The 19,050-nt window shown below is 37.1% G+C and overlaps 1 protein-coding gene across 5 annotated transcripts in view; it reads left to right on the top strand.

The window, feature by feature from the left end:
• CTDSPL2 (CTD small phosphatase like 2) overlaps nucleotides 1-19,050 on the top strand; it is a 93,587-nt gene that overhangs the window by 14,064 nt on the left and 60,473 nt on the right. For all 5 annotated transcript variants that reach the window (XM_077127742.1, XM_077127740.1, XM_077127738.1 and 2 more), the window contains one exon: nucleotides 12,782-12,991. In XM_077127742.1, the coding sequence (XP_076983857.1) occupies nucleotides 12,806-12,991 (186 nt within the window). In that variant the 5' untranslated portion in view covers nucleotides 12,782-12,805. The remainder of the gene's footprint in view (nucleotides 1-12,781; nucleotides 12,992-19,050) is intronic.

Raw genomic sequence — 19,050 nt, forward strand, 5'->3', positions numbered from 1 at the left:
AAAAGATTAAGTAAAATAATATATTAAAGAACACTTAGAACAGTGCTTTACACTTAGCACTTAGTAATTGTTAACTATTAGTTATATATTACTTTGACTTTTACTGTTTTCAAAAGAGTATACTTTAAGAGGAAAAAGAAGTGTAATTAATATCAGTGGCAGAGAGAATTCAAATAGAGTTGAGAGGCTACTCTGGAGGTTGCTCTTACACAAGCTTCAGGTAGACCTTGCTACCTATCATAACCTGCCGACCCCCAACCTGGATCATTCCAGCTAATCCTAAAGGACACCTGGGGCAATATATAAGATTCCACAAGGGTTCCAGGCATTAGTGTAGCTTTCTAGAAACCTGCAACCTCCAGATGGGTCCCTGGTCCAGGTAAGTCCTGAAACCTAGCCCAGCTCCTCCACAAACGTCAGTTAGTTCCACTCCCTACCCCATATTGGTGACAGACCCTTCCAGTATCAAAAATTTAGAATTGCCATAGCCCAAATACCCCTAAAGAGACATATGGAAAGATCAAAGATGATGGTGCAATTATAACATAGAAGATAGGACTTAACAAATGAATATGAATGCTGAATCATTAAATTGCTATCTCTTTTAGTCTCCAGTATTTTAGAGCAGCTAGAAGTAAAAACCTAAAGTTGTGCATGTCAAAGTATGAAATATGTTCTATAACTAATTGTGGTGCTGGGCTTTGAAATTTATAACTTATTTGTATATATGTTATTTTTCACAAAAAAAAGAAGGAAAAAAAGTCGATTGTGATGATAAAAAAGTATTTAAGCCCTTTAGCCTCCTATATTCTGAAGCAACTAGAAGGAAAAATATAAGAGGATCGTATGGTAGCCCATGACAAACTCTGGGATCTGTCCTGTAATCACTTGTTCAAGAGTACTTTGAAAACTTTTTTATTTCTTTGCCTTGTATATATATTACATTATACAATAATAAAAAAAAAAATGACTGGGAAAAAAAAAGCATTTGAGTTTACACAGTCCTTACCACTCCCTATTGTTGCCACCATGCCCAGATGAGGCTATGTATTTATGTGACCTTCAGGGCCTTATAAGCATTTGAGTTTATGATTCCTAGTCCAGAGATCCAATATCACCTTTTTCCTAACACGCTAGAGTTAGGCTGTTGGTGACGTTGCCATACATAAGCAGTGTATCTAGTCTATTTCTCTCCTTTCTTTTATATGTGGTATGATCTGTGGGCTGAAGAATATCCAGCTTTCCCATAAAGAGATTGGATTATGTGCGATGTGATATAATGCTAACAGAGATGTGGTTAAGCATGATGTATCTTTCTGGTGGCATATAGGGAGCCATTAAAATGCTTGACTTTTTCATTTTTTAAAGATTTTTAAGGTAAAGAAAAGTAATAATTATATATTGATAGGTTAGAAAAAGTAAACATATAACTATGGTATAATACTAATTTTGAAGAAACAATATGTATTTATGCACAAAAATAAAGTCTGACGGGGAGGAAATACAAAAAAAAAAAACAACTAAAGAGGCACTTTCTCTTGGGGCTCCTTTGAAAAGAATAAATTGGTAGTTGGTTTTCTAACATCCAGAGATAGGGAACTATAATAGAAAACCAACTCAGTGTTTCTTATACAGTACTTTGGTCATGTACTTGGTTGAACAATGTTTTAGTATTCAGGTGAGTACAGATATTTAAGCCTTTATTTTAAGGTTTCAGTAATTTTTAGGAAATGCCAAGAGGTTAAATTTAGCAAATATTTCTTGAGTTCCTAATAGCACTAGGACAGTAGACTAGGCTGTTTGAAAATACAGATTATTCAGATTATTTAAAAAGTATTAAATATTGTCCATTATTTTGGGGAGTTGAGGCAAAAATAATACAGACATCTAAACTCTTCTAAACTAAGCCACAATGAACAAACTGAAGGTTATGGTAAATATTTGTTTGTAAGTAATAAAATGAACTTCTTTTTAAAACTTCAAGTTTAAAACAAGGAAAATTATGCTTCATCAAGTTGCTGAAGTTCTTGAAAAATATGTGTTTAAAAATTCTAGAGAGTCTTTGTAGAGGAATTGACACTAGACATTTGCAGATTTTATTCAGTTCAGTTTAAGAAAAAATTTTGGCTAAATCTCACTTAGCCTTTTCTAAAGTTTGCCCTATGTCTGTGAGCCTCATGTCTCTCCAATACTCAAGCAGATTGTGGGTTACCTTTTGCTAGGAATGCTACTTTAGAAATTTCTACTTTGATTGGGGAGGTTGAACTAAGGACTTTTCAACTTTAGTGTTTTAGAATCTTAGAAAAGGCAGGTAACCAAATGGGAACTGGAAATAGCGTATAAATAGAATTAAAATGTTTAGTCTTACTGATTACCATAAAACACAAATTAAAATTAAAAAAATAATTTTTAGTTTCAATTAACCAGCACTAAAAAAATTAAAATTTAATGTGGAAGATTAAGTCATGTAAGCATTCTTTACACTGTTGTTTGAAACCACCTTTCCAGAAAAAAAATGTTAACAGTGCTTGGACCTAAGAAAAGTCACTTCTAAGAAACTATCAAAAATGTATGCTCAAATTTATGAACCAAGTCATTGAATTTGAGGTGATGTTAATAATTACAAACAATTTAATTGTTCAACATGCCAGTGATCAGATAAAGTATGGAATATTGATTTGCATAATGGGAATATTATATGATCATTAAAAATTATGTTCTTGGAAGAAAGTAGTCCCTCTGCGGAGAGGGTCTCAGCGCGGCGGCAGAAACAAAGGCATCTCCCGCCCGGGAAATCAAGCGTTCCTCTGTCTCCCGGATAGGTAAAGGAAAATTTGGCGGAAGGAAGGACTTCCGGAGAAGATGGTGGCTTAGTAAGACGCGCGGGTCTTAGTTCCTCCTCCAGAACAGCAACTAAAGAAACAGAAACAATACGAAACAGCTCCCGGAGCCACGACAGAGACCAAAAAGACAGCGTACCCCATTCTGGAATGGCTGAACGGGCAGGGAGAATCCGCTGTGGTGAGAAACCTGAGGGGCGCGCGTTTTCCCGGCCGGGGCGGCTGGCAACTGGGGTCCCCTCCACGCATGTGGCTCCCCGGTCTGACTGGAAACGTTGGATAGCGGGGCCCTCCCGCCACGCTTGGCGTCTGGGGCCAGCTGGGCAATTTGGATCGGCACTCCCCCAAGCCACAGCGGCCGGCAACCCCCGCCTCCACGCGCGGTTTCCCGGGCCGACTGCGAGATTCGGATTGGCAAGTTAAAGGAGCCACAGCACCTTTTACTGGTGGGTCCCGCAGACAGACGAGCGCCACGAGCGCCACCTACTGGGCAGGAAAAGAAAAACAGAGCCCAGAGATTTCACAGAAAAACCTTTCAACCAGCCGGGTCCCACACCCAGAGAAATCTGATCAAATGCCCAGACACCAGCAGAAAATAATGAATGACGCTCAGAAAATTGAAGATATGGCCCAGTCAAAGGAACAAACCAATAGCTCAAATGAGATACAGGAGCTGAGACAACTAATGCTGAATATACGAACAGAAATGGAAAAACTCTTCAAAAACCAAATCAATAAATTGAGGGAGGACATGAAGAAGACATGGGCTGAACAAAAAGAAGAAATAGAAAATCTGAAAAAACAAATCACAGAACTTATGGGAGTGAAGGACAAAGAAGAAAAAATGGAAAAAACAATGGATACCTACAATGGTAGATCTAAAGAGACAGACGCTACAATTAGTGAACTGGAGGATGGAACATCTGAATTCCAAAAAGAAACAGAAACTATAGGGAAAAGAATGGAAAAACTTGAGCAGGGGATCAGGGAACTGAATGACAATATGAAGCACACAAATATACGTGTTGTGGGTGTCCCAGAAGGAGAAGAGAAGGGAAAAGGAGGAGAAAAACTAATGGAAGAAATTATCACTGAAAATTTCCCAACTCTTATGAAAGACCTAAATTTACAGATCCAAGAAGTGCAGCGCACCCCAAAGAGAATAGACCCAAATAGGCGTTCTCCAAGACACTTACTAGTTAGAATGTCAGAGGTCAAAGAGAAAGAGAGGATCTTGAAAGCAGCAAGAGAAAAACAATCTGTCACATACAAGGGAAACCCAATAAGACTATGTGTAGATTTCTCAGCAGAAACCATGGAAGCTAGAAGACAGTGGGATGATATATTTAAATTACTAAAAGAGAAAAACTGCCAACCAAGACTTCTATATCCAGCAAAATTGTCCTTCAAAAATGAAGGAGAAATTAAAACATTCTCAGACAAAAAGTCACTGAGAGAATTTGTGACCAAGAGACCAGCTCTGCAAGAAATACTAAAGGGAGCACTAGAGTCAGAAACGAAAAGACAGAAGACAGAGGTATGGAGAAGAGTGTAGAAAGAAGGAAAATCAGATATGATATACATAATACAAAAGTCAAAATGGTAGAGGAAAATATTATCCAAACAGTAATAACACTAAAAGTTAATGGACTGAATTTCCCAATCAAAAGACATAGACTGGCAGAATGGATTACGACCCAGCAATACCACTGCTAGGTATCTACTCAAAGGACTTAAGGGCAAAGACGCAGACGGACATTTGCACACCAGTGTTTATAGTAGCATTATCCACAATTGCAAAGAGATGGAAACAGCCAAAATGTCCATCAACAGACGAGTGGCTAAACAAACTGTGGCGTATACCTACGATGGAATATTATGCAGCTTTAAGACAGACTAAACTTATGAAGCATGTAATAACATGGATGGACCTAGAGAACTTTATGCTGAGTGAGTCTAGCCCAAAACTAAAGGACAAATACTGTATGGTCCCACTGATGTGAACCGACATTCAAGAATCAGCTTGGAATATATCATTGGTAACAGAGACCAGCAGGAGTTAGAAACAGGGTAAGATAATGGGTAACTGGAGCTGAAGGGATATAGACTGTGCAACAGGACTAGATAAAAAAACTCAAAAATGGACAGCACAATAATACCTAGGTGTAATGTAACTATGTTGGAACACTGAATGAAGCTGCACCTGAAATATAGTTTTTTGTTTGTTTGCTTGTTTGTTTGTATCTTTTGTTTTTGTTTTTTTTCCTTTTTATATATATATATATTTGTATTATATTATTATTTTAATTCTCTTCTCTGTATTAACATTCTATATCTTTTTCTGCTGTTTTGCTAGTTCTTTTCCTAAATCGATGCAAATGTACTAAGAAATGATGATCATACATCTATGTGATGATACTAAGAATTACTGAGTGCATGTGTAGAATGGAATGATTTCTAAATGTTGTGTTAATTTCTTTTCTTTTTTTGATTAATAAAAAAAAATTATGTTCTTAGATTTTTAAAAGAACTTTGGCAAGGTGTCTATAATATAAAGGAGAAAAAGCGGGTAGCACTATTTTGTATGCGCTATAATTCTGTTGATTAAAATATAGACGTTAAGCAGAAAAATTTATATCCATGTTTCAGTCATCTCTGGGTTGAGAAATTACTACTTTTTAAAAATTTTTCTGTGCTTATGTATTTGTTTATTATTTTTTGCTTGGGCAGACACCAGGAATCGAACCTGGGTCTCCGGCATGGCAGGTGATAACTCTCCCTACTGAGCCACTGTGGCCTGCCCAATTTTTCTGTGCTTTTAAAGTTCTCTTAACAATAAATGTTTTTTGTTCCTCTTAAACTTTTTATTATGATAACAAATATACAACTAAAAGTTCCCCAATTTTAATCACATTCAAGTATACAATTCAGTAATATTAGATCAACAGTTTTGTGCAGCCATCACTGATATTCATTACCCCTGTTTTTCATCACCTCAAATAAAAGCTACACACCCATTAAGCTGTAAATCCTTTTTCTCGCCTAGCCTCTGGTAACCCATAAACCACCATTTGCTGTATCAAGTTTGAGCTTTTTCTAAGTATTTCATATAAGCAACATTATAAGTACTTGTCTTTTTGTGTCTGGTTTATTTCACTCAACATGTCTTCAAGTTTCATGTATGTTGTAGCATGCATCAGAGCTTCATTCCTTTTTACAGATGAATAATATGCCATTGAGTATATATACCACATTATCCATTCATCTGTTGATAAACACTTGGGTTACAGCTATCTTTCGGCAATTGTGAGTAAGGCTACTATTTTATTTTGGTACTATTTTCAACTTTCTGAGGAACTGCTGACCTTATTTCTGCAGTGGCTGTACCCTTTTACAATGCTATCAATTTCTCCATACCCTCACTAATGTTTATTATTTTCTGTTTTCAAATAATATGCATCTTTGTGTTTGAAGTGTTATTATGGTTTTGATTAGCATTTCCCTGATGACCAGTGATGTTGAGCATCTTTTTACGTGTTTATTGGCCATTTGTATATATTTTTTAAGAGAAATGTCTATTCACGTCCTTTTCCTGTTTTAATTTGGGTTGTCTTTTTGTTGTTATGGGATTTCTATTTATATATCCTGGATATTAAAACTTTATCAGATATATGCTTCGCAACTATTTTCTCCCATTCTGTAAGTTGTCTTTTCACCTCCTTGATAGTATCCTTTGATGTATAAAAGTTTTGAATTTTTGACAAAGTCCGTTTTATCTTTCTTTTGTTGGCTTTGGTGTCATACCTAAGAAATCATTACCAAATCCAAGATGAAGCTTCCCCCAGTTTTTTTCTAGGAGTTTTATGGCTTTAGCCCTTATGTTTAGGTTCTTGATCCATTTAGAGTTAACTTTAGTGTATGGTGTATGGTAGGGGCCCCATTTCATTCTTTTGCAAGTGAATATCCAATTTTCCCAACACCATTTGTTGATGAGACACTCTTTTCTTGTCACCCTTCTCAAAAATAGCTGACCATAGACGTGTAGGTTTATTTCTGAACTTCCAATTCTATTTCATTGGTCGATATGTCTGTGTTTATGCCAGTACCATGCTGGGGTTTTTTTGTTGGTTTTTTTTTGGCAGAACATTTATTGAGAGGCTCCCCAAAGGGGGTCTGAAGTCTAAACTCCAGCCCATCTAGGAAGGACAAGGGAAGATCTTTTACAGCAGAGGGACTGGGAGTTTTGGCAGGCATGGGGAATTGACAGGTTCTCGTTGGCCTTTTTAAAAGGCGAGGTTCAGGCCAGAAGTTGGAGGCTCTTCATTGGTGGGTTAAACTAAGCTTGGCATTTACAGAGGTAGGAACTGGTTTTGTCTAGGGTGTTACTCTATATAGTCAATGAATAGTGCAGTTAGATAAGGGCCCCCTCTGAATTCACCCAGGCAAAGAGAACCTTTACTAACCAAGGAGTTCCCTGACATCCTGACTTTTTGTTTTTATAACTTGTGGACAAGTGGGTGCCAGACTGATGGGGAAAGGGGAGGGAGTCAGGATGTCAACATGTTGCTGTTATGAGTCAGAGTTAAATCTTTTCACCCAACCGGATGTCTGGAATCTCCATCTCCTTTCTCAGGGGCTGGTATTTAATTCCTGCCTTACACCTTTGACATGTTCTTGGGTTAGAGTCTGTACTGTCCTGTGAATAAAGGTGTAAGAAGTTTAAGGAGAGAGGGACCAAGAAGCTTATGATGATGAGGATAATGAGGATGAAGGGACCGAAGAGTGAGAGTAGCCATGAAGATGAAGACCATCCACTGCTGAGGCTGTTGTTTTCTAAATTGATGCCTGTGTCTTTCATATCTTTTATGACTTCTTGAGTTTTGCCTGATTGATTTATGTAAAAGCAACAAGTTTCCCCTGTGTATGTGCATGTACCTTCTTGGGCTGCAGTGAGGGCATCTAGTGCTCTCCTGTTCTGTAGGACTACCTCTGATAGTGACTAGTGTTGGACAGTAAGAGGTTCCAGACCTGCTGTTAATTTGTTTGAGAGTTTGGAGAAGCTTTTTCAGAGTGGCATATTGTGTCTGTTGTAACCCTAATGCAGAGTATCCTGTTATTGCTCCTCCTATACCTAGGGCACTAAATACAGTGAAGATGGGAGGGATTAAGTACCTTCTTGGTCTCAGAGTGGCTGTGAGGGCAGCAGAGTGGTTGGTCATCCCGACCCAAGGTACAGCATGGCCCAGGGGACATCTTCACTGCCAGAAAGGCAGGAGGGTGTGATAAAAGTTTTGGCCACAGAGAAGTAAGATGCTGGAAGTATTTTGAGGAGAGAATAAAGAATTGGAGGGTCCACTTCTAGAAGGATGTTTCCTGGAATGTTGTCATGAGTGCATAACAGCAGGATATGAAAGGTGGAATGCCATAGATGTGTTCAGTAGTGGATTGGATGTACTATTTTCATACCAGTACTAGTGGGAACTTTTGGTGCCACTAGGGAGTGCTCGTGGGGTAAGGTTTCCTAATAGTACACAACTATAACCCCCTAGCCCACCTGTTGCTTGTGGGTTTTGTTGTAAAAGTGTGAAGTGGAGTGTGCATTGTAGTGATGGAATGGACCCTATGAAAGATGTCTCCTGGAGTGTGTTGGCTTTGACATATATCAGAAATTTTAGATATTGCTATTGAGGTGGGAGCGTCCAGCAGAGGAGAGTAGGGATTTGAAAGAGATTTGGTGGATTGTCTTGTTGATTTTGGACCAAAAGATTGTCAGTGTGTGCTTGGGCAGGGGATCTAAGGGAATGGTTTTCGGGAGAATTTGGTTGTACATGAATTAAGAATATTGCTTATGGGGGCACTGCTGGGGGAATGGTTTCCAGGAGAGCTTGGATGTACATGTCATTGTCTCCCCATGTTTTTTTCTGAGGCTGGAATGACGATGAGTGGTTTTGTGAGGTCAGGACAGAGCCAGCATGAGTTCCAGTTTAGGAATTGTGTGGTGTGTGTTTAGCTAGTGAGAGTAGGGGATCGGTGGTGTGTATAGTCATGGATATAAATATTGTGGAGGGGAGGAGTAAGGTAGCTGTGATAATTTTCATGTTGTATAGAGTGAGGTTATAAAAGAATAAAAAAGATCTGAGAGTGCTCACACAATAGAGCAAAAGGTGAAGATTTTGTAAATAATCATACTTGGATGAGATTTGTTCTTACTCTGAAGATTGATGCCACCAAATATAAGTGAAATTACAGGTGAAGTACCTTCAAAAGTAGTACACTTTCTAAAATGACAAGGAAAACAAAGGAGGAAAAGAAAAGATAAGAGGAAGGTGGCAAGGCAAAGATATCGGATAAGAGTGTTTCCCATCTAGTTGGGTTTTGTCATCTTAGTGCTTTGTGATTTTTGGCTGCAAGTCTCCAAGTGGCTTGCACAAGTATTTAGGTTGAGGTTTCAGGTCACGTTTGGAGGAAATGGAATGATTTTTATCCTGTAGTGGTAATTATTACTCTGGGTTTGGTCTTGTTGATAGAAATGGTGGGGGCCACCAGACCTGGCGACCTACAGTCATCCTAGGAGGTCTGATTATGAATCAGTGTCCAGTGTTGTGCACTCTGGTTGGCAATGGCAAAGTGGAGGCTTCTCACCGGTTATCAGTCTAGTGCAATCCTAGTCCCAGGTTTTGGCACCAGACTGTTAGGAGGAAGGTACACAAACCAGGAAGTGGAGACTGATGATTGAAGGCAGGCAGGGAGTCTGAAATCTAAACTATAGCCTTCATGCTGTCTTGATTACTGTGGCTTTGTTGTAAATTTTGAAATCAGCAAGGGTGAGATTTCCAACTTTGCTCTTCTGTAGCAATATTGATTTGGTTATTTGGGGTCCCTTGTAATTCCATGTGAATTTGAGGGTCATCTTTTCCATTTATACATGAAAGGCTGCTGGTATTTTGGTAGGTATTGTGTTGAATCTGTAGATAGCTTAGGGTAGTATTGACATCTTAATATTGTCTTCCTGTCCATGAACATGGGATGTCTTGACATTTATTTGTCTTTTATTTCTTTCAGCAATATTTTGTGGCCTTCAGTATACAAGTCCTTCACCTGTTAGTTAAATTTATTCCTAGGTATTTTATTCTTTTGTGAGCTGTTGTGAATGGGGTTATTTTAAAAATTTCTATTTCAGAATATTCTTTGTGGGTGTATAGAAACACGTCTGATTTTTGAGTGTTAATCTTGTAGTCTGGAACTTTGCTGAATTTGTTTTTCAGTTCTAGTTTTCTAGTAAAGGATCATGTTATTTGCTTTTTTTCCAACTTGAATGCCTTTTACATCTTTTTCTTGCCTACTTGCTCTGGCAAGTACTAAAATATAGCAATAATCAAAGTGGGCATGCTTGTCTTGTTCCTGACTTCAAGGGAATGGCTTTCAGTCTTACCATATTAAGTATAATGTTAGCTTTTTTCATATATGCCCATTTGGTGTGGACGAAGTTATTTTCTCTTTCTGTTTTTCTCTGTTTTTATCATGAAAGGATGTTGGCTTTTGTCAAAGGACATTTTCTGCCTTAATTAAGATAATGTGATTTATTTCCCCTTTATTCTGTTAATGTGGATTAAGGTGCATTTTATTAGATAAAAAGGTCAAGATGTCTATCTGAATTATAGAATTTTTCAAATTCTTAATGGGGTGAATTTTGGCTTATGTAGACTAAATAGTTACATATGTCTCTCACTGCATTGTATTCACTGCATTTTCCCTCTCAATTTGGGTCATAATTTCCTGTTTCTTTGAATGTTTCATAATTTTTCCTTGAAAACTGGCCTTTTTTTATGTTGTAGGCACTCTGAATTCAGACTCCCCACCCCACATCCAAAGGTTATTTGCTTGTTTAGTAACTTCCCTAGGTAAAATCTGTGAAATTTGTATATCTATGGTATGTAGCCACTGATGTGTCTCTGCTTAGTAGATTATTTTGTTTGTTTAAGATTAATGTTTTTACTTACACCAGACTTACTAGAGGTCACCTCTATGTCTGCATAGCTTAGTGGTCACCTGTGATTAGACAGATGTTGTACCCAGACACATGTACTTAATCCTATTATGAAGACTTTAGGAAGGCCATAGAAAGAGTATGCCACAAAGAAGCAGCCAGAAGCTATAACTCAGCACAACCTGGAAAAGAAGAGAGTAGCCAGAAGAGACTGTCATGTACATTGGCCATGTGACCCAAAAAGCCAAGGACCAAGGATTGCTGATAGCCAGTCTCAGAACTCCACAGTCCTATGGGGGAAAGCATATGTCTTGATTATGTCTTGATTTTGGATTTCTCCTAGCTTCAAAACTGTGAACCATTAAATCCCTGTTGTTTAAGGCAACCTATTGCTTGGTATTTGTTTTAGCAGAATTCTAAAATGGTTTTGGTACCAGAGAGTGGGGTACTGCTAATACAAATACCTAAAATGTGGAAACAGCTTTAGAATTGGTATAATGGATGGAGATTGGAAAAGTTGTGAGGGGCTTGATGGAAAAAGCCTAGAGTGCTTTGAAGAGACTGTTGGTAGAAATCTGGATGCTAAAGGCACTTCTGATGAAGCCATAGAAGGATATGATAAGTGTGTTATTGGAAACTGGAGAAAGGTGATTCTTGTTATAAAATGGCAGAGAACTTGGCTTCTCTGTTGTGATGTTGTGTCTAAGGCAGAATTAGAATTTGATGAACTTAATTAACTGAGGAGCTTTCCAAGCTAACTGTAGGAGTTGCAATTTGGCTTTGCCTGGCATGACAACTTGAAGCTGAGTACCAAATAGTAATTTGAAAGGGTATTTGGGGACTCTTGATGAATCCTTTCAATTGGGGACTTTTATTGAAGTATCCGCTGTATAGATATAGGTCTCTATCAGTTTTCTCTCTGAATGTTGTGTTAGTAAAAATACAACTTCTGAGACATCCTTGGTCAGTGAAGATCCTTACCTTTTCCAGTAATTTCTGCAAAGCTATCAGAGTTTAAAGTGCTTAATTGGAGTTAGTACTGTCTGTAAATGTATTCACTATTGTGAATAACTTTATCATTCTTTACACTTTATAGCCTTTTCTAATTTTTTTTTGAACCTCAAGAAGGTGATGTAAATGTTTTCTTTTTACAGGTGAAAAAACATAATGAAGAAATAATAATTTATCTATGACTGAGGTAGTATTAAAATGTACAGCTTTTAATTCTTAGTTTAGTAATCTTCATATTCTATTTCATAGATTCTGATTTAGGGTATGTCCTTACCTAATCCTCAGTCTTTGGACAATATAGCCAACTATTAATATAATAAAATAAGAGGGTTCAAGTAGATAGCTTCTAATATTCTTTCTGATGTGAATTCCATTTTTGAAGGATTGTTATGTATTAGAATATTTGAAGCTCACAAAATGATCCAGCCACTCATGTTACACTAATAATGACTCAGTTATATTTGAATTTCCACACATGGAATTAATTCATTCATTGAATTAGGGTTTTTCCAACTATGTTATGTGCTCCAGAAAGGCAAAATCTTTCACATTTTTTACTATTGTAACCTCACATGCTTACCTAGCCCAGTGACTATAATGTGGTAAGTACTAAATAAATATTTCTTAATAATGAATGATAGCAGCCACATGGGTACAGGCAGCACAGTATTATGGAAAGAGCCTGTAGTTTAGATCCTAAGATGTAATATTTCATAGGTTGTTGGGAAGGTTACTTGGGGTAATATATATAAGGTGCAAAACATAATACCTTCCACTTAAAATGTTAGTTTCCTATTTCTCCTAGATACTGAATTTTTTATCGAGAAATTTTTATTATATATATTGGGCATATATTTTTTCAAATTGTAAATATTTTTACCTCCTCTGCAATGTACTTATGCTTGGTTTACTTTTAATAGCACTTTTAATTTTTCTCTTGTAGTTTTACATGTGGCACCCATAAAAGATGAGGCTGAGAACACGGAAAGCTTCTCAGCAATCGAATCAAATCCAAACACAACGTACTGCCAGAGCAAAGAGGAAATATTCAGAGGTGGATGATAGCCTGCCTTCAGGAGGAGAAAAACCACCAAAGAATGAAACTGGCTTGTTGTCTTCAATTAAAAAATTCATTAAAGGAAGCACACCCAAGGTAATGGCATTACCTTGTATTTTATCGTCAAAAGTGAAGTCTAGGTTGTTTTTAGGCATGTAAAGATGAGAAATTGATACTGTTAGAGCCTACCCTAAGAGGATGTCTACACTTGGTATTAGCTTCCTTTTGAAAGTATTACAAACAGAGCCCTGAAAGTTAGCATAGCTATATGCAATAACAGTTAAAGTAACTGCAAAAGAGATCAGGGGGTGGGCCACAGTGGCTCAGCAGGCAAAGTTCTCGCCTGCCATGCTGGAGACCCAGGTTTGATTTCCGGTCCCTGCCTATGCTAGAAAAAGAGAAAGAGATCAGGCTTCAATTAGAGTTTAAAATGAAGCCAGTCTGGCTGGGTCTAAGGTAAATTAGAATGCAGGGTAAATGACATAGTGTATGCACTCTAGATCTTCAGCTACTATACGAGACCAAAGGCAGAGAGCTTTAGTGTGTCTAGAACCTAAATTTTCTATAATATGCAATCTAAATCAACCCGTCTGGATAGCTCATTTGAACAACCAAAACTCCTGGAGTCCAGAACGGGAACAAGGCTTTGTATTCTGCATAGCTTAATGTAATATTTAGATACATTTCAGACTATGGTGGGCTGATCATTAAAAAGTATTGGTAGAGTCTTTTGAGGGTCTAAAGTCGGGATATATAGAGTATATATAGAGTATATACTATAGTACTATAAAACTTTTCCATCTGGCAAACTCCTGGTACCCTCTCAGCCATTGAAGACTCTCAAGAAAATAGGCCAAGCTCTTGATTTTGAGCCTTGCCCTTATGAAACTTATTTTTGTAGTGGAGAAGCTGAGACTACCTATAATGAGGCCTAAGAGTTGCATCCAGGAAACCTCCTTTGTTGCTCAGATTTGGCTTATCTCTCTGTATGAGCCCAACTCTGCAAGGAAAATCATTACCCTTGCCCCCTAGTGGGACATGACATCCAGGGGTGAAAATCTCCTTGGCAACATGGGGCATGACTCCCCAGGATGAGTCTGACCCTGGCACCATGTGATGGGCAATGCCTTCTGGACCAAAAAGAAGGAAAGAGGTGCAGTAAGATAAGGCATCAGTGGGTAAGAGACATCAGAGAGAGTCAAGAGGGAGTTCTGGAGGCTACTCTTACGCAGGCTTCAGTTAGATAGTGCTGATTGACATGGTTTGATAAACCCCACCCAACATTATTCCTGATGACTCTTGGGAGTGCCAGGGGCTAAAGATGAGACTATATAAAGGTTTCTGAATCATTATATTAATATTCCTTGTAGCCTCCAGTGTTTTAGAGCAACTAGAAGGAAAAGTATTTTTATTTTATTTTATTTTTGTCATGGGCAGGCACTGGAAAACGAACCCGGGTCTCCGGCATGGCAGGCGAGAATTCTGCCACTGAGCCATCATCGCACAGCCCTATATGTATATTTTGCAATAGAAAAAAACTTAAAAAATATTGCCAGTGGAATATTTAATGGCAGATCAAGAAAAACTTCTTATTTCAATTATCTGAGCCACTTAGCCTTCTATGTTTACAGGATAATATTACAAAAAGCAGAAGAAATTTTTCCTGATTCTTTTACTTTGAGTTGTTTCTTATACTTCCATTTTCACTTGAGTTCAAAGAAAAATTTGTTTCTCTTTAATATTCACTGGCAAATTAAGGAGATGATTGATTTTATGAGTTCTAACGTTTGTGTAGTGAAAATGTATAGCTTCATTAAAAAGAAAATAAAATGAACAGAAACTTACCAGGAGCAGTTAGATCTCCTAGATTCTTAACTCTGGCCCAGCTTGACCTGACGAAAATCATTTAACCCTTCTGAGCCTCATTAATGCAATAAAATGGAACTAATACTACTTCTTTGTCAGTGTTGGAATTGTTTTCAGATTAGATTGCAGAAAACAGTTTGAGAAACTTTTATTCTGTAAGTGTATAGTGTTATTCATTGCCTGTAGAATTCGTTATGACTGTTTACCACTCTTACATTCTTTCTTGGGACAACTATATATATATATATGATAAATATTTCGTTATAGTGTGAGCTTATAATTTCTGCTGACTTACTCATAGTGGTAGATTTTGTTGTTATAGAATTAACTAAGTCTAACCACAGTAACCACTGGCCAAGATTTAGAACTATTACTTGTCTCTGTAGTATTTGGTTTTGGTTTTGATGGTTTCATTTTGTTTATAAGTAAAATTTCTTTTGTTAATTTTTAAATAACTAGAATTTTTAAAAATGTTTCTTTGACTTAATTTATATAAACCTAGAGTTATTTTACTAATATATAATGAACAGATTCTTTCCAGAAACATGAATTCCTTTTGTGAGGCTTTTCTATTTGTCAATCATTCTACTGAAAAGCTCTAATTGTAGTAAAGTTCTTCCCTGTGGTGAGGAAAAATTTATCTATCCTTAACTTCCTCATATGATCATTCTTTGCTTTCTTTCATTTGAGAAGAGATACTTTGTTTCCTTATACATGTAAATAACAAACCTGCATTCATTTTTTAGGTCAGATATTTCTAGTTTTTCGTTGTATGACATAAATACATTACCATCCTGGTCACTTTTTTCTGTTGTTCATGAAAGATAACAGCCAGAAGGGAAAATATGTTTTCCTTTTGTCATCTGATTTGTTAAAAGTTTCCTCGCTTCATTTGGAATTCTTATGTTAATTTGGGTTTAGATGATATTAGATTATTTTATGGTTTTTCTTTTCCCAGTAATAGTTAGATCAGTCGTGATTGATCAACAAATTTTTGCTCATATTAACTAAAACATTTAGGATTTTTCCATAGAAACTTTTGTCAAGCTTTTTTTTTTTTAACCCAAAATCAAGAATTTTTTCATTAATGCCTATTTACTCAAACATGTTAAACAGGATAAATCAACTAAAAAATCCTTTTTGTAAACTGTTTTATCCATAAATATTTTGGGGTGAAGTTTTTTCCTACAGTTAAAAATTCACTTAATAGGGCTGTTATTAAGCCCAGATTTCTCTATCATATTCTGTAACATTAAAATAATTATTATTTGAATGCCTTACTGAAACCAAGCCTACTGACCCTGTGTCAGAAGTAAATAGAAAGGTTAGTTATAACAACAATACCAACAAAATCCAATAACTACTTAAAGTTATTGAGCACTTACTGTGTGCCAAGCAATGTTCTCAGGTCATTAGGTATAACTCACTTAAGCCTCACAAACTGTATGAGGTAGGTGCTATTGTTGCTGCATTACCAGATGAGGAAACTGAGGGATAGGGAAGTTAAATATCTGGTGCAAGTTCACTTAGTTGTAAATGGCAACACTGGAATTTAAACCCAGACAGCGTGGTTTCATAGCCTACAATTTTAACCATTATGCACTATGGGCCTCTCCAGTAAATTACAATTCTAGGATTTAAACCCAAGTGTAATTGACTCTGAAATTTGTGCTATTTCTCCTATACCATTGTTTCTCCATGTAGCTAGAAATTCTCTTCATAGCATCACCTGTCTTATGTAAGGATAGTAAATGTCTAGTTTGAAAGCTATTTTTATTTTTTTTTAAATTTATTTTGTATTATAAAATCAAAGCAATATACAAACATGAACATTCTTAACATACAAACATTCCCTATATGGTGTACAATCAATGGCTCACAATATCATTACATATTAGTATATTCATCACCATGATTGTTTTTAGAACATTGGCATCACTCCAGAAAAAGAAATAAAAAGAAAAAAGAAAAACTCATACATACCTTACCCCTTACCTCTCCTCATTGACCACTAAGTATTTACACGTACTCAATAGATTTTAAACTTTCTCCCCCTCAATTTTTTTTCTATACCCCTTACCAGTCCCTTTCATTGTTCACTAGTATTTCAATCTACTCAATTTATTTTAACATTTCTTCCCCCATTAATTTATTTTTAACCCATTTTTTTTTATTTATCTGTCAATATTGAAGATAAAAGAAGCATCAGATGCAAAGTTTTCACAATCACATAGTCACATTGCAAAAGCTGTATCATTATACATTCATCTTCAAGAAACATGGCTACTGGAACATAGCTCTACAATTTCAGGCACTTCCTTCTAGACTCTCTAATACAACTTACACTAAAAAGGGGATACCTGTAAAATGCTTAAGAATAACCTCCAGGATAACCTCTCGACTCTGAAATCTCTCAGCCACTGATGCTTTATTTTGTCTCATTTCTCTCTTCCCACTTTTGGTCAAGAAGGTTTTCTCAGTCCCTTGATGCTGAGTCCCAGCTCATCGTAGGATTTCTGTCCGACATTGCCAGGGAGGTTTACAGCTGTGGGAGTCATGTCCCACATAGAGAGGGGGAGGGTGGTGAGTTTGCCTGCCAGGTTGGCTGAGAGAGAGGTAGGCCACATCTGAGCAACAAAAGAGGTTCTCTGGGGGTGACTCTTAGAGAGGGGGAGGGCGGTGAGTTTGCTTGCCATGTTGGCTGAGAGAGAGAGATAGGCCACATCTGAGCAGCAAAAGAGTTCTCTGAGGATGGCTTTGTGGGGATAAGTTTCATATGAACAAACCCCAAGACTGAGGGCTCAGCCTGCTGATTTGGTTGTCCCCACTGCTTGCAAGAATATCACAGATTCTCCAATCAGGAAACTTGGATTTTCCCCCTTTCTCACCATTCTTCCAAGGGGACTTTGCAAATATTTTTTAATTCAATATTCAAATCACTCTGGGATTTATCAGGGCATCACTCTGGGCAAATCTCCCAAATCTCATGCCCTGTTAAAGGTTCCATGTACTTAGGGTGTTCAATTAACCTGTCCATATAAGTTATACTAGGAAATGCACTAGTTAAAATATAAATTTTATACAAAATAAGCATTGTTTGCTTTACTCTCTCACACATAAGTTAAAGCTTTAAAATATGAATTACCATCTGTTTTCAGTACCCTGCAATACTGACATTCCTTTCTTCTTCTTTAAGCAAAAACATTTTTTAATGTATGCATTTAGTTGTCACTATCATTGTACACTCTAGGCATTCCTAGATTATAGCATCTCAGTCTTTATTGCCTATCTTTCCTTCTGGTTTCATTTGTGCCCCCAGGCCTTCTTCCACCATCATTCTCACATTCAGCTTCATTCACTGTACTAACATTATTGTGTTACAGTTACGTAGTATTGTGCTATCCTTTTCTAAATTTTTACAATCAGTCCTTCTGCACAATCTGTATGCCTTCAGCTCCAATTACCCAAAATCTACGTTGTTTCTATCTCTTGATAGCCTCTGTTCTCTACTGAAATTCTCCAAGTTCATTCATTAATGTTAGTTCATATCAGTGAGACCATACAGTATTTGTCCTTTTGTTTCTGGCTAATCTCACTCAGCATAATGTCCTTAAGGTCATCCATATTGTTACATACTTCATGACTTTATTCTGTCTTAAAGCTGCATAATATTCCATCGTATGTATATACCACAGCTTGTTTAGCCACTTGTCTGTTCATGGACATTTGGGCTATTTCCATGTCTTGGCAGTTGTAAATGATGCTGCTGTAAATATTGGTGTGCAAATGTCCATTTGTGTTCTTACCCTCGTGTCCTCTGAATAGATACCTAGCAATGGTATTGCTGGATCATATGGCAGTTCTATATTTAGCTACCTGAGGAACTGCCAAACTGCCTTCCACAGTGGATGTACCATTTTACATTCCCACCAAGAGTAGATAACTCCCTCTTTCTCCACATCCTCTCCAGCACTTGTCATTTTCTGTTTTATTGATAATGGCCATTCTGGTGGGTGTCAGATGATATCTCATTGAGGTTTTGACTTGCGTTTCCCTAATAGCCAGGGAAGTTGAGCGTCTTCATGTACCTTTTGACCATTTGTATTTCCTCTCCTGAGAAGTGTCTGTTCATATCTTTTGCCCATTTTGTAATTGGGTTGTTTTTCTTTTTGTTCTTGAGTTGAATGATCTCTTTATATATTCTGGATACTAGACCCTTATCTGATATATCATTTCCAAATATTGTCTCCCATTGTGTAGGCTGTCTTTTTACTTTTTTGACAAAGTTC

Source organism: Tamandua tetradactyla, chromosome 14, assembly GCF_023851605.1.
Source record: "Tamandua tetradactyla isolate mTamTet1 chromosome 14, mTamTet1.pri, whole genome shotgun sequence".
Taxonomy (NCBI): domain Eukaryota; kingdom Metazoa; phylum Chordata; class Mammalia; order Pilosa; family Myrmecophagidae; genus Tamandua; species Tamandua tetradactyla.